Source organism: Salvia splendens, chromosome 3 (assembly GCF_004379255.2).
Source record: "Salvia splendens isolate huo1 chromosome 3, SspV2, whole genome shotgun sequence".
In the NCBI taxonomy this organism is placed as follows: Eukaryota; Viridiplantae; Streptophyta; class Magnoliopsida; order Lamiales; family Lamiaceae; genus Salvia; species Salvia splendens.
Window position 1 is genome coordinate 2,241,734 of NC_056034.1, and position 15,468 is coordinate 2,257,201.

At 41.8% G+C, this 15,468-nt stretch overlaps 2 protein-coding genes across 4 annotated transcripts; one reads left to right on the forward strand and one right to left on the reverse strand.

The window, feature by feature from the left end:
* The first annotated feature begins 2,396 nt into the window (after positions 1–2,396).
* LOC121793839 (polygalacturonase-like) lies at positions 2,397–4,782 on the forward strand. Its single transcript, XM_042191872.1, has 9 exons — positions 2,397–2,830; positions 2,924–3,055; positions 3,130–3,297; positions 3,375–3,395; positions 3,492–3,699; positions 3,780–3,861; positions 3,956–4,064; positions 4,168–4,284; positions 4,379–4,782. The coding sequence occupies exons 1-9, from the start codon at positions 2,555–2,557 to the stop codon at positions 4,610–4,612; spliced, it is 1,347 nt and encodes a 448-aa protein (XP_042047806.1). The 5' UTR covers positions 2,397–2,554; the 3' UTR covers positions 4,613–4,782.
* Positions 4,783–4,948: 166 nt separating this feature from the next.
* On the reverse strand, positions 4,949–7,177 carry LOC121794294 (1,4-dihydroxy-2-naphthoyl-CoA thioesterase 1-like). Of its 3 annotated transcripts, none has more exons than XM_042192389.1 (4): positions 7,022–7,177; positions 5,985–6,242; positions 5,719–5,910; positions 4,949–5,295 (listed from the first exon to the last, which is right to left on the reverse strand). In XM_042192389.1, exons 2-4 carry the CDS (start codon positions 6,141–6,143, stop codon positions 5,143–5,145), a joined length of 504 nt encoding a protein of 167 aa, XP_042048323.1. In that variant the 5' UTR covers positions 6,144–6,242; positions 7,022–7,177; the 3' UTR covers positions 4,949–5,142. The 3 variants fall into 3 exon arrangements, with proteins under 3 accessions (XP_042048323.1, XP_042048324.1, XP_042048322.1); XM_042192390.1 differs by having other exon boundaries at positions 5,985–6,239; positions 7,022–7,173; XM_042192388.1 differs by having other exon boundaries at positions 5,985–7,143.
* Positions 7,178–15,468: the final 8,291 nt, after the last annotated feature.

The window sequence follows — 15,468 nt, forward strand, 5'->3', positions numbered from 1 at the left end:
CCAACGTTTAGTTTAAATTAAAATATACACGAGAATACGCAAGCTAAGAGAAAACCCTAAATTGCATTATACACCTAACTATTCTTTATGCAAAGCTTTTCATAATGCTATGTGCACTGCACAGAGTTGAGATGTATGCTTTCAAGAACATTGTCTTATTGCATCAGACCATAATCCAAATTCAAACTTCAATAAATGATGAAAAGTGTTTTCGTGGACCAAGTTACTCACTAGATTAGACAACTATCTAACTGATTTTTGCAGTTTTCGGAAAGTTTGTAACCAAGTGTAAATAAGAATAACTATACATGCACAGATAATTGTATAAGAGTGTCCACTATGGGACCGCCGCGCCTATTGCCCCGGCTGGGGCGGTCTATAGTGCCGGCGACGTCCGCCCCCGAGGCGGACGAGGAACAGTGGGGCGGTAGGCGGCGGACGAGCATCAGGCGAAAGGAGGGCGAGGACGCACCGGGCGTCTGATACGATTATTATTATTTAGTTAGTTAATTATAGATTTGCATATCTTTTTCATATCTTTTGTCTTGCTCATTAAGTTAGTATCCACTATTATAAATAGTGGACATTGTTCTTTAGTTCAATCATTCAAGAAATATCAATGATCCTTTTATTTTACTTTCTCTTACTCTCTTTCCTTTCAAACGTGCAAAACGCACAAAACCCTAATTTTGACGCCGGATTGATCGACGGGCAAAAGCTCCCACGACGTTGGACGTAAAATCAACGAGTTAAGGAACTTCATCCTTAACAATTGGTGCTTTCACACAATCCCTCCATTCACTATCTACACTTTCACTCTCTAAAAATGCACGGTGGAGACGACGAATACAACGAATATTCGGCCTCAATTACCTCGTTTTCTAATTATTTATATTGCGATGATTTTAATTATACCTGATTCAAACTAAAAACATTTTAAAATGAAAATTGATTATAAAATTTGGGGCTATTGGAAGTGTCCACCATAATGGCGGAAACAAAATTTTGGGGCTATAGACAAAAAAACTGGGGCTATGGACAAAATCTGGGGCAGGGCTATTGGAGTGTCCGCCTTACAGTGGACACCCTAATATATGTGGGTGAGATTGTTTTTTCTTGATAAACCTAACTAATTAACTAAATTATGGCGTGTGGAACGTTTAAAATTTCTCATTAGGGCTTTGAGTCAAAATTCAATGACGACTGATTGTTTTCTCATAACCCTAATTTTGGATAGAGTTTTTAGGGAGAGGATAAGTGATCAGCCGAAACTGTCGGAATAAATTAATAAATCTGCATAGTTTTGGATATGATTGATCCACATCCCATATATTAAGGTTCGTAGAATATCTAATCATAGGAAACCCTTATTCTTTAGGTACCTATCTATAAAATAATCTATCTAAAAAGTTAATCATTCCAAATAATGTAGAGTATGTTATCTAAATTCACATTTTCAAATTTAGCCCTATTAGTAGAAGGTCGATTATAGGGTGAATAGGCAATTATTATTGATTTTTTTATTAAAAAGAAAAAGAAAACCTTTAATTTGATGATGTCAAATTGCAAAGTCGTGTGAGAAATTACAAATTTTGATATAAAGTTGTGTAGTTGGGGGACGTTTGAGTTCTCTTATCATGAAACGTGCTTTGTATAGTCTTAATGCATGGGCAACAAAATCCAAATATATATATCTCTATTATGAAAATTTAGTTTTAATTATTCATAATTATATTCTATTCAAAACCATCAGATATTCACCAGTCACATATTGTTAATTAGTTTCGACAGTTACAAAAAGCAACCGTACTACAAATAAAAAGATTGAACACTATAGAATCGTGTGCTTATTTATACATACACACAAATTAAAGCATTTGTGGGCGTACTAGACTTTTGTTAAGATAATGTATTAAATCATGCTTGACGTACGCAATTAATAAGATAAAGTTTATAAAGAGATAAATTTAAAAAAAAGCTGACCTAATAAGTTTCATAACGTTTAGGGTTCGTTAATTTTCAAAGAAAAGAAGCAACGGTCTATGACCTAATTGCAAAGGTAATACATTCATAAATAACTACGTATCATGAATTATAGTTATCACAAAATATATATATTTTACATTTGTATAATGAATTGAATCTATGGAGCCTGTTATAATTCTCTTTGACATGTCAAAAAAGTGATACTACTAATTTCATTTTTGCCAATTCCTAGATACCAATGTCATAAAAAAAACTAGTTATAACAAGATAAGAACTGCATAAAGGCACAAATATAAAAAAATATTGAAAAAGAAAACAATAGTTTGGCATATATTTATTCAAGTATGGAGCAAAAGTCAGCAACTGCCTTTACATTCCTGTTCCTTGTAAATCTTCACCATGCCATCATTTCCATAGCAAATTGAGCCGTAGAGAATGTAAAACCCTTACAACCAATGTAAATAAATAGACAACAATCTACACATTATTTTATCACAACATCCATACCTCTCTCATAGACAACAATCTAGACAAACCGATATTTGCTCTTCTCTAAAGCTACAAGAAAATGGGAGTTCAAAAGTATATCTTTTCATACTTATTGGTAGCATTTTCTTTGAGCTTGACCTCCACCTCCGGCCATTTGCCTAGTAATGCCTACCTCCAGCAAGAATCGGGCTATGATTTGCGCGCCTTTCCTTCGTATTCAGGCCTCCACTGTGAGAACGATTCGTACAAGACTTTCATGAAGATTAGGAGATCACTTTCTGCAGCATCAGTTCAAACAGTAGTTAATGTGCTTGATTTTGGGGCTAAAGGTGATGGAGCTACTGATGATGCCAAGGTAAATTAAATGTGTTATTTAATTGAATATATAATACTAGTATATGATAACATGATTGAGATTTATTGTTTTACTTTTAAAATGAATTCTCAGGCATTTGAGACAGCATGGGCCAAAGCATGTTCATCATCAGCAGAAGTTAATTTTGTTGTGCCAAAAAACAGAAATTTTCTTGTGAAACAAATTAAGTTTTCAGGGCCTTGCAAATCTGGCATAACAGTGCAGGTATCAATATCAAGTTTGATAATTTTATTATTTATTGGAAAAGAAATTGAAATTAATTACTTGATGTTGTGCAGATTGGTGGAGCTATAATAGCATCCAATGATCGTTCAGACTACAGCAAAGATAGGAGGCATTGGATTGTTTTCCATGGTGTACAAAATCTAGTGGTTTCAGGTGGTGGAGTAGTAAATGGCAATGGCAAAATCTGGTGGCAAAATTCTTGCAAAACAAATAAAGCTAATGTAATTAAACAAAATTAGTAGTAGTGATTTGTTTCTTGATTTCTTGCATCACTAACAAGATTCTTTGTTTTTTGCAGCCATGCACCGTTGCTCCAACGGTACGTTGATTTCTACTATAATTTATTTACATGGTATGTATATATACATGAAATACTAGTTCTTAATTAATTAATTAATTAATTCCATGCATGCAGGCCTTGACCTTCTACCAGTGCACAAATTTGGGAGTGAATAACCTAAACATAGAAAATTCCCAACAAATTCATTTGTCATTTGAGAAGTGTAAAAATGTTCAAGTTTCCAATCTTGTGGTGACGGCTCCTGGAAACAGCCCCAACACCGATGGAATCCACGTCTCCGACACCCAAAACATCAAAATCTCTTCCACCACCATCGCCACAGGTTCTAATTAATTAATTTCACCTATCAAATTATGAGTGATTGTGAATTAGTATTAAAGTTGTTGCGTGATCATAAATTAGGCGATGACTGCATCTCGATCGTCAGTGGAGCACAGAAGGTTTTAGCGACCGGTATAACTTGTGGACCTGGCCATGGAATCAGGTTAATCTAATTTACATTTAAGAATATATAATTCCAAATTTGATTAATGTGTTTTGTGTGGAAATTAATTAGTCATGTTTGGTTCACTACTCAGTATTGGAAGCTTAGGTGCTGGAAATTCAGAAGCTGACGTATCCGACATTGTGATCAATGGAGCTAAGCTTTCTGGAACAACTAATGGGGTCAGGATCAAGACATGGCAGGTACATATACATATATATATGTGTGTGTGTGTGTGTATGCAACCTCTGTCTCTCTCATTGATGCAAATTGTATGTTATAATGTTGATTGAAAAATATGTACAGGGTGGATCTGGTAGAGCAAGCAACATCAAATTTCAGAACATAGAGATGGAAAATGTGGAGAATCCAATAATCATAGACCAACACTATTGTGATCAAGACAAACCTTGTAAAGAAGAGGTGAGTTAATAATTAATTAATACCATAATAATTCAAGAAGTTACAAAAAATCCTCATAAGATGCTTATCATCTAATATATGAATCTTATTTCAGAGCTCAGCAGTGCAAGTGGAGAACATTCTGTATCAGAACATCAAAGGGACAAGTGCCTCCAAGGTTGCAATCGCTTTCGATTGCAGCAAGAGCCACCCGTGCGAGGGAATCGTTATGCAGAATGTCAAGTTGGAAGGTGAAAGCACTGCAAATTCCAAGGCTGTTTGCAACAATGTCAAGTTCTTGAATCCACCAACCTTTTCACCCAATTGCGCTAATCAACTCTTCACCTAATTGCTTTATTTAGTAGGAGTACTACATTTTATACATGCTAGCTGTGACTAAATGTGTGTTTTAGTTGACAAACCTTAATTTTAGTGTTTCATGTAGTTTGTATAAAGAATTCATGTACTTGTATAAATATATATACTTCATCAATAAAGATCGATCAATGTTAATATTAATAATAATAATAATAATAATAATAATAATAATAATAATAATAATAATAATAAATCTACCTTGGTCATCACATTTGCTCGAGGTATCTAAATTCGAATATACACTATGTAACTTTGATAGCATCCAAATCATGACATCGTATCACTCGTAGTGCTCCAATAAATTCAATTAGTATAAGTTGCTTCCTTTTTATTTGAATTCCAAAATAAGCTTGGTTTAATGTCTCACACAATCAATCTGCTCCAGACCAATAACATACGTGAATATACACACAAATTATTCTGAATTATACATTTAAGAGAAGCGTCTGTTATTTTTTTTCCTTAATAGACAATAGTGGGTAGGAATTATTGGACTGAAGTTCATAATTTGGCATATTTTTTGAGACCATCAGCAGCATCCTTTGCTGCTTCTGGGACAGGCATGTTACACAGAAGAGTAACTCTTGAAGATGAAATCAATGTCTTCATCTCTGCGTTTGAAGCATCGCGTTTCCAAAGACGCACCTCCCACACCTATCAGAGAATCACTACACCATCATTCAACTTCTACAGATAGTAGTTTGAGAATTGAGATTTGTCATAACAAATACTCCTAATATTGTTCACAATTATGTCAAAAAGGTGATATTTTACATTACACTTAAACTCAACAAACTCAGTTGTTGCTTTCACCTTAAGACATACTTAATTGCTCAGTTTGTAATTTATCAAACACTGCAACATCACTATAGAAAAACGACCAAAGATCGAGATAGGAGCTGATATTTTCCATCGTTTAGCGTAATTTGTTCACCTATAACTTGACCAGTTCTGTTTCACAAGGTGAAGAGTGGGTTACTTTGTTCAACATTCACCATCATTAAACACAAGTTTCTCAGCTAAGACGTGCGCTTTCTCCAAGAGTTTATTTGCTGAAAATGGTGCTATAGAACGCACCTGAATAGTTCTTCCAACGCTGAACGGCGTAGCTTCAGCAACTACAAAGTCGCCCAACTTAGCACTCTTGAGGTGATTGATGCTCAGGTGTATCCCAGCCACCCTCTGCAGTCCCGATGCCAGATGAGCGCCCATGCTTGCTAACGACTCTGCAATCAGCGCTGAAACTCCTCCATGTAGCACTTTGAAGGGCTGCCATTCCATGCTCAATCAAACCTCTCAAATTCCCGATAAATGACAAAATGAGATGGGAGAAGGAAAATTACCTGGCAGCATTTTGTCGTCACAAGAATGTGGCCAGAAATTTTGGTAGGCGAAAGATCATCAATCTCAAATCCAAGAGCGTGGAGTGGAAAATCCAACTCCTTCGTCTTTGATGGTTCTTTCGAGGGAGACGGCCCTTTGGCAGATGGTGGTTGGTTCATTATCCCACACCAATCCAATCGATAAATTATAAGGGATATATCGACTAGTGACCAATCTACTTAAACAAATGAACCACAAAGCGGATAACCTAACACCTACTACAGTGAAGAAAAGAAAAGGACATTGATTAGCTGATAATTTTTGTATTAAGTGAACAATAGGAAAATTCAGAAACAAATTGCTAGTGAAGGAGAAGGGCAAGTAGCCAAAGCACATCTATCATAACTACTAGCACGTGCACGCACACAGCAAAGGAGACTTGTATGGTTTCTTATGATCAATCAAAACCACATATGAATTCTAACAACAAATCTCCACATATGAGATGCTGATGCAGAGATGTTGAACTATCAAAAGCATCCTATTTTCCCCCTGCAGACAAGATCTTGCAAGCATTGTTTAAGGTTGCTTTTTGTTATACATACGAAAATACCCTCATAATGAAAATCCTCCAATCTGCTTCCTACCAAACTTACTTTGACTTTAGGAAAGAAGATAAAGCAAACAGTGCAAATAGGAAAGAAGATAAATTAGGAACATAAAATCTTGAAATCAAAGCAGCAGAAAACAAAATCATAGTAGTAATATGCAATTGATACCGGAATTTCAAAAGGCGTATCGAGACCTTGAAAATTACAGTATATGCAAAAAGAAAAGAGGCCTAAAAAGCAAAAGGGAAGGCAAAGATTCCGCCTTTTATGTTTCCCAGAAGTGGATGATGTATTTCAACAAACAGAAACAGCTGAATTTGCAACTATCTATCTCTAACAAAATCATGGCATGCAATTGATCAAACACATAGAGAGCAAAAGGTTTGAGGCCAAATTATAAAGACAGAGAGTATCAATTTTGACATGGTAGAGAGAGAGCGAGAGACCAGCTTATCTATGTGTAAAGTGTGAAGAGCATCATGAGGAGCAGAAGTCATCACGGCATGGTAGCAAAGATATATAGAGAAAAAAAAAGTGCCATATACAGATTGGAATTTGGAAGAGAACAAAGGGAAATGTGTGTATAGAAAAAGAAATGGACGGGCAGGGGCCAGCCATTTTTTTTTGTTTTGTAGCAGCGGTCATTGTCAACGTCACCATTAAGACAAGTCGTGCACTGCGCATTCAAAGTTTTTAAAGATTAAAAGAATAAGTTATGTGGCATTAATCACGACGATCAAGATCAAGATCAAGGTCAAGGTGGATGCCGGTAGGTGACATTGTAGCGGGATTAATTTTTCACCAAATAAGTAATGACTCGTGAGGTCAGTAGGTCACATTTTGTCATCATTTGGTTCATAATATATCGGTATTGTCATATTAAAAAGAAAACTATACTTTTTTTTAATCTTTGGACATTGTATTAATATTATCCGTCATTTTTTTAAATATCATTAGATGTCTAGATATAAATATAATATTGTTAGAAGAATTTTTGCTTTTTTTTTGATGATTCCGCGAATTATTGATGATGATGAATGCTCGTAAAAATAAATTACGACACGGTGAATTTACGTGGTTCGATTTACTGAGGTAAATCTACGTCCACGGGAAGAAGGGAGGGCAAGATTGTATTGCTTGATCTGGGATTACCGCTTACAACACAGACTTGCTATACGATTTTATCTCTAGAGAGCTTAACCCTTTTCTATCTGATCTAAGTTCTATTTATACATTGAACTAAGGTCGTGGTTTGCAGCCCCACTAACAAGATCGTGGGTGAGCAATAACTGCTCAATAACTGCTTCGTACCACTAAATAGATCGTGGGTATAGCGGAGGTCGTGGAGGCCTTTCATGAGTCCACTAACTCCTAGTTCGGTCGAATGCTGAGACCGAACTGCTGGACTTTACCGATCAGCTCTTGCCGATCTGAGAGGAGAGCTTGACTGGTCGGCTTTTACCGAGCTGTAGGCTGAGTCCGAACTCTTTGGTCGTGCCGAACTCTATGGTGCCGAACAGATACTCTTTCTTGGGCTCTGGGCTGATGGGCCGTCACTGTTATTGGGCTTGCCATTAGGGTTTAGTTCGTACCCCATCACTACCCCCCCCGAAAAGCGAAGTGAATCACTTCGGCGAGGTGAGTCACTTCGGCATTCTGGATAATGGTAAGGGGGAGGCTGACGTCAGGGGACGTGCCTTGCGCGTGCCTGCATTAAATGCGACAGTAAAATCCGGCCGTTGAATCCTGAAAAGGTGGGATTCGAAACGGCGCAACGATCTCGAAATCTTTCCCGAATCTGATAAGTATGCTCCTTTTTCCTCATTTGAACACTTTTGCTGTTGCGTCTTCTATACTCTCTCTTTTTCGAGAAATTTTCTTCCGCTTTCAAGAGCTTCTTCAGACTTTCTTCATCTTCAAAAAGTAAGAAAAATGTCTTCTTCTTCTTCGGAGTCGGGTAGCGGTAGGAAAGGGGATAAGGGGTCTTCTGGCCGGAAAGAGTCCGGGGAGAAGACCGTAGAGTATTTCCCTAGTATTTTGAGTAAGGATACTGTGATATCCCTACCCGAAAAATACTTTTTTCCTGGGGGGAAGGCGGTGGTACCTGACGGTGATCATAGGGCTGACTCCCCGCCGGAGGGGTACGCCACCGTGTACGAGGCCTGCTTAGAATGCGGGCTTCGTTTCCCCCTCCCTTCTGCCTTTATAGATTTACTAGATTTTTTTCAGCTTCCTTTAGGCCAAGTGACTCCGAACTCTTGGAGGCACTTGTCGGCCTTCGCTGCCGAACTCCGTAGGTTAGGAAGGGATTTGTCTTTGAAGGCGATCCTTAAATTCTTTCAATTTAAGAGGAAGGGGTCTTGGTTTTACTTGATCCCTTTACAGCCCTTTAGAGCCTTTTGTAAAACGAAGTGGCCGAAGTGGCAAAATCGCTTCTTCTACTATGATAGGACCGCGGCTCCTAGTTTTCCCTGGAGAGGGCCGGAGTCCGTTATCCGTCACCCTCGGCCTGAACCGTTGGACGAGCTCGATGGCGAGCTCAACAAGATTCCCATAGTTAGGAAACAATACCCGGAGTCTGAGCTCGTCAAGGGCGACGTCGTGTTCGACATCTCGTCTTCGGACGAAGAGGCCGAGGGTGAGGATTTCTCTTTATCTTTATGCTCTACTGCTTTAACGAAGAAAACCTGACTTTGCTTTCTTGCTTTTTGGCAGTGTACATGCTGAGTAAGGCTACCCGAAAATCTTCGGAGTCCAAGGAGCCGGAGAGGCCGAAAACGACCAGCTCGGCGTCTGATGCCGAGAGGACTCCGAAAAGGCAAAAAACCTCTTCGGATCCGAAGAAGCCGGAGTCGACTTCGGCAAAGGGGAAGGGGAGGGCCCAGAAGCCCCCGAGAGTGCCAGAGAAAGATGTGGTCTTGGCGCCTCCTTCGGAACATATCTGTGAGCCGTTTTTATGGCCCACGGACTTCGCCGAGGTGAACTCTCTTCTTGATTTTCTGGCCTTGCTTTTTTTTTCTGTATTTTTTGTGGCCCCTTTGTTGACTTTTTTCTTTATCCATTTTCAGAGGAACGATATGCTCTCCAAGCTCGTCGCCGTCGAACTCTCCAAAGCGTCCAATGACTATGCCGAGATGCAGAGGAAGTTGGCGGCTGCTTGTCATCGGGCCGAACAGGCTGAGGCTAACTTTGAGAAGGCCAGAGCTGCTAGGATTTCGGCCCAGGATGAAGCTCAGTTTGCCAAAAACCAGCTCGTCATCCAGCGAGAGCAGACGAAGCGGAGCGATGCTGCTGCCGTGGTTGCCCAAGGGGAGGCTCTCCGTGTTTACACGGAGAAACTCTTTTTGAGCAGCCAGTTCTCGGCCTTTGTCGGTAGCCTGGTAAGGCTAATTGCCGATAAGGGCGAGCAGGGGGCCGACGTCGTGCTGCCTCTGTACAGCCGAGAGATAGCAGCTCGGCTTCAGAATCTGCCGCTCCTTGAGGAGCTCGCTTCATCCTCGGTCCTGCTTTCTGCAGACCGAGTCCGGAGTTGTCGAGCTGATCGGGACGAGAACCTGGAGGCTATCTTTGCCTCCGTGGGACCCGTTTCACCCGCTTCGACTTACAACGGAGAGGGTGAGGCCGAGCCGCTGGAGCTGGAGGCCGAAGTCGAGCGGGCCGGGCATCCGGAGAAGGAGGCCGATCAGGAGGCGGAGGCGAGGCCGGCAGGAGACGAGGCCGGGGCTGAGGTAGTTCAGGAGAAAGAAGCTGAACCAGACCAAGGAGCCGGAGACGAAGCTGGCGAAGTATGATTTCGTCTCCCTTCTCTTAGTCTAGTTTCTTCCTTGTAAAATGGCCTTGAAGCCCCCCTAGTGTAAAAAATTTTCCTTGTGAATGAAAAATTCTCTACACTTGTCTTCGTATAGCTTTTCGTACTCGCCTTTATTCCTGTAGTATTTTACTATCTGCTCGGTACATCTGCCGAACTAATATAGCTGCTTTGTACTCAAGGAGATGGAGATACTTCACTGGAAACGGCTGTACTCTTCGGCTTTAGACGAAGCTGAGAAAAGAGCTATAGCCGATCAGACGAAGAATGACGAGCTTCTGGCTCGTTTAGTGAAGCTGGAGGCCGATAATAAGGACTTAGAGTCCGATAAGAAGGATCTGGAGGCCGAGCTGAATACGACCATTGCTGAGAGGACTGCGTACGAGGATTACATCCGTGTGCGCGGGGGCTTGACCATATCAGATGTTCAGAGTCGAGTTGACGAACTGTGGGAGGAATATCATGTACTCCGGAGGGACAATGCGCTGGAGAGCTCGGCTTGCCAACAAGTTGTGAAATCATTACGGCGCTGGGCTTCTCGGTACGACATTGTTCTTTCTCGGCGCCCCTCCATAGAAAGATTCCTTCGGCATGTCGTGCCAACAGATGCTCGCACTCCAGATCAAGCCTCTGGTTCCCTTGTTCAAAATCCTACTTCCAGTCATCAACGAACTCCGGAACAGCCGGAAACGTCAAGACGAGAACGGGCTCAGGAGCAACCGGAATCGTCAAGACAGGGACGGACTGACATTCGCCGAGGAGTTGTGACTATGAGCGAGCAAGATCAGCAGATGATTATTGCAGAGACTCTTCATCGCCGAGGTGTTAGGACTTCTCGGGCTCGGGGAAGAGGCGTTGGGTCGAGGATAGCATCTCGTCGACCTGCTTATTCTTCATCTGCTCGGAACAACCGAACTCGGCTTCCAGAGGATTTTGCAGATAGGTGGCTTAACTTCAGCAACCCTGGACAGTAGAATAGTCCTTTGTAATAGCGTAACGCCATTTTGTAGGGTAGCTGAGTTGTATGCCGAACAAGATTTGAAAAATGAAATTTTGTTTTCGCTTCTAACACTGTATTTACAGCTTAGCGAAAAAATTTCATCGTACTTGTCCTCGGTCTTATGAAGTAAACTTCTTTGACCGAACTTGGTCCTTGGTCTGATGAAATAAACATCTTTGACCGGACTCGTCTTTGGTCTGATGAAATAAACATCTTTGACCGGACTCGTCTTTGGTCTGATGAAATAAACATCTTTGACCGGACTCGTCTTTGGTCTGATGAAATAAACATCTTTGACCGGACTCGTCTTTGGTCTGATGAAATAAACATCTTTGACCGGACTCGTCTTTGGTCTGATGAAATAAACATCTTTGACCAGACTTGGTTTGTGTTCTAATTTGGCGATTTTTGTCGCCGGGATCGAACTTTCCCTTGTCCTAATTCGGCGAGTTTTATCGCGTGGATCGGACTTTCCCAGTTAACCGAAGTGGTCTTATGCAGTAAACCTCTTTGACCAGACATGGTCGTCCCCGGTCTTATGAGGTAAACTTCTTTGACCGAACTTGGTCGTCCTAATTCGGCGAGGTTTATCGCGTGGATCGGACTTTCCCTTATTGCAGTTCGTTTCAGACGAAGTGCTTGTTAAGCTGAATTGCGGTCTTGTATCCTCCTTGGAAGCTTGGACTCACAATCGTTGGCTTATTGCAGTTCGTTTCAGACGGACTGCTTGTTAAGCTGAATTGTGGTCTTATATCCTCCTTAGAAGCTTGGACTCACAATAGTCTTTAATAATCGATCTAAAAAGGGGATCAGTCTTTAAAGAACGATATACCTTGGTACCATTTGTAAGAGACGACTAGCACATAGAGACAAAACACATAGAGAAAAAATGAAAAAGACGAAAGAAAAAAACTTTAAACTTTTTATAAAACGACAAGTAAAAAGTACAAGTAAAAACAAACAAATAAAAACATGTACCCCTATGACCGAACTAGACACAAGACAGACTGACCGGACTTTGTCTCTTACAAGTGGAAGTTCTTGAGGTTGGAGACGTGCCATGTTCGGGGTACTTGTTCTCCTGACATGTGAGTCAATTTATAAGACCCTTTGCCGAGGACTTCTGACACCCGATACGGACCCTCCCATGTGGGTTCGAGTTTGCCCAGCTTTTCTGCTCGGCTTACTTCGTTATTTCTCAAGACGAGATCTCCCACTTGAAATTGAAGCTTTTTCACCCTTTGGTTATAATACCGGGCTACTTGCTCCTTATACTTGGCTGCTTTTATGCACGCCAATTCTCTTCTTTCTTCGGCGAGATCTAGTTCGGCTCTCAGCCCGTCGTCATTCATTTCTGAGGAGAAATTTAGAGTTCGGGGACTGGGTACACCGATCTCCACCGGAATTACGGCTTCTGTGCCGTACACCAGACTATACGGGGTTTCACCGTTGGAGGTTTTGGGTGTAGTTCGGTAGGACCACAGGACTTGAGGGAGATTTTCTACCCATTGTCCTTTGGCTTGTTCTAACCGAGCTTTTAACCCTTTCACCAGAATCCGGTTCGTTACTTCCGTTTGTCCGTTTGCTTGGGGATGGGAGACCGAAGTGAACCGCTGTTGAATGTTCAGCTCTTGGCACCAATTCTTGAACGTCTTGTCGGTGAACTGAGTCCCATTATCCGAGATGAGGATGTGGGGTATGCCAAATCGGCATACTATGTTCTTCCAGACGAAGTCCAATGCCTTTGAGCTCGTTATCGTAGCTAATGGTTCAGCCTCCACCCACTTCGTGAAGTAGTCCACGGCAACGATAAGGAATTTCATTTGCCGAGGAGCTTGAGGAAGTGGTCCCACTATGTCTATGCCCCATTGCATGAAAGGCCAAGGGCTTTGCATAGTGTATAGATCGGTCTGCGGCATCCTTGGGACATTTGCATGAATTTGGCACTTCGTACACTTCTTGACGAGCTGCACTGCCTCTTGTACCATGGTTGGCCAATAATATCCCCATCTCAGAACTTTTTTAGCTAAAGCTCTGGCTCCGATGTGGCTACCGCACGATCCTTCATGAACTTCTCTGAGGATGTAGTCCGTCTCTTCTGGTCCTACGCACCGCAATAACGGCTGGAGGTAAGACTTTCTAAAGAGGACTCCTTCATGAAGTTCGTACCGAAGTGCTCGGCATGTGATCTTCCGAGCTTCTCTTTTATCCTCGGGCAATTGTCCTTGATCCAGATACTGCAAGATCGGCGTCATCCAGTTCGGCGAGCTGGATACTGAATGTACCTCGGCTTCATCAATGCTTCGATGCATTAATTCTTCCGCCTTTGAGTTCGGATCTGAGGCCAACTTGCTTAAGGTATCTGCTCGGCTATTTTCCGCTCTGGGAATGCGGATTATCCGAAAATAGGAGAAACTTCGGCTGATGCTTTGCGCTTTGTCCAAATACTTCTTCATTCTCTCGTCACGAGCTTCACTTGCACCCAACATGTGATTTACTATGACTTGTGAATCACAATGGACTTTGAGAGATTTGACGAGCAGACTTTGCGCTAACTGGAGTCCGGCCAGGAGGGCTTCGTACTCGGCTTCATTATTAGTAGTGGGGAATAGGAACCGAAGTGAGTAGGTTACCTCGTGTCCGTCGGGAGCGACAAGTAAAATACCAGCTCCACTTCCCATCTTGTTTGAAGCTCCATCTACGAATCCGCTCCAGCAGTCCGGCGGCTCTACTTCGGATTCCAAGGGCTGTGCTAGTTCGGCATTGGCAGAATTCTTCTGTTCGGCAATAACAGGAATTGCTTGATCGAACTTTGCTTCTGCAAGAAAATCTGCCAAGGCTTGTCCCTTGATGGCTTTCCGAGGTAGGTATTCAATTGTGTGCTCTCCCAACTCTATAGCCCACTTGGCGATTCTGCCTGATGCTTCTGGTTTGGTCAACACTTGCCGAAGTGGCAGATCAGTTAAGACGCATACCTTGTGAGCATAGAAGTATGGCCGCAGTCTCCTTGCTGCATTTACTAATGCCAGAGCAATTTTTTCCAGAGGTTGATACCTTGTTTCTGGACCTCTTAATGCTCGGCTTGTAAAGTAGATGGGAAGCTGCTTTAGGCCTTCTTCTCGTACAAGCACCGCGCTGATGGTTTGATCCGATGCCGCTAAGTATAAGAATATTACTTCGGCTTCGGTTGGAGCAGAGAGAATAGGAAGCTCGGCTAGATAACTTTTGAGCTCGTCAAAGGCCTTTTTCTGCTCGGCTCCCCACTCGAACTTTGGTGCCTTTTTCAACACCTTGAAGAACGGCAGTTGCTTTTCGGCTGCTTGGGAAAGGAATCGATTCAGTGCGGCTAGACATCCGGTTAGCCTTTGCACGTCATGTATGGACTTCGGCATTGCCATGTTCTGAACGATTTGAACTTTTGAGGGGTTTGCCTTGAGTCCGTCCTTTGAAACCCAACAACCCAGAAACTTTCCCGAATCTACCAAAAAGGTACACTTTTGGGGATTAAGTTTGAGGTTGGCTTTCTTGAGCACGTTGAGAGTGGACTTGAGGTTGTGCTCGTACTCCGAAGTGCTTTTGCTTTTGACGACTATATCGTCAACATACACTTCGACCTCCTTTCCAATCAGGTGCCGAAAAAGCTTGTCTACCATCCTTTGATAAGTGGCTCCGGCATTCTTTAAACCGAATGGCATCTTTTTATAAGCGAAAATGCCGAAATCAGTAATGAAGGCCGTTTTTGAAGCGTCAATCTCATCCATTAAAACTTGATGGTATCCTTTGTACAGATCAAGAAAACAAAAAATTTCAAAGCCTATCAAAGCTTCTACTTTTTTATCTATGTTCGGAAGGGGATAGCAATCTTTGGGACAGTGCTTATTTAGATCGGTGAAATCTATGCACATCCGCCATCCTCCTTCCTTTTTCTTGATCATGACAGGATTGGCCACCCACGAAGGATACTTCACTTCGAATAACACATCCGCCTTCAATAATTGACGGACTTCGTCATGGATGACTTGACTTCGTTCTGCCGCAAAGAGTCTTTGCTTCTGTTTTATCGGCCGGACTGAAGGATCAATATT

Coding starts and splice junctions, on each gene's coding strand:
- LOC121793839 (XM_042191872.1), top strand. CDS start 2,555: ATGGGAGTTCAAAAGTATATCTTTTCATACTTATTGGTAGCATTTTCT. Junction 4,065..4,167: donor TCAGGATCAAGACATGGCAG/GTACATATACAT, acceptor AAATATGTACAG/GGTGGATCTGGTAGAGCAAG. Junction 4,285..4,378: donor ACAAACCTTGTAAAGAAGAG/GTGAGTTAATAA, acceptor ATCTTATTTCAG/AGCTCAGCAGTGCAAGTGGA.
- LOC121794294 (XM_042192389.1), bottom strand. CDS start 6,143: ATGAACCAACCACCATCTGCCAAAGGGCCGTCTCCCTCGAAAGAACCA. Junction 5,911..5,984: donor TGACGACAAAATGCTGCCAG/GTAATTTTCCTT, acceptor ATGGAATGGCAG/CCCTTCAAAGTGCTACATGG. Junction 5,296..5,718: donor GCGTTGGAAGAACTATTCAG/GTGCGTTCTATA, acceptor ATTCTCTGATAG/GTGTGGGAGGTGCGTCTTTG.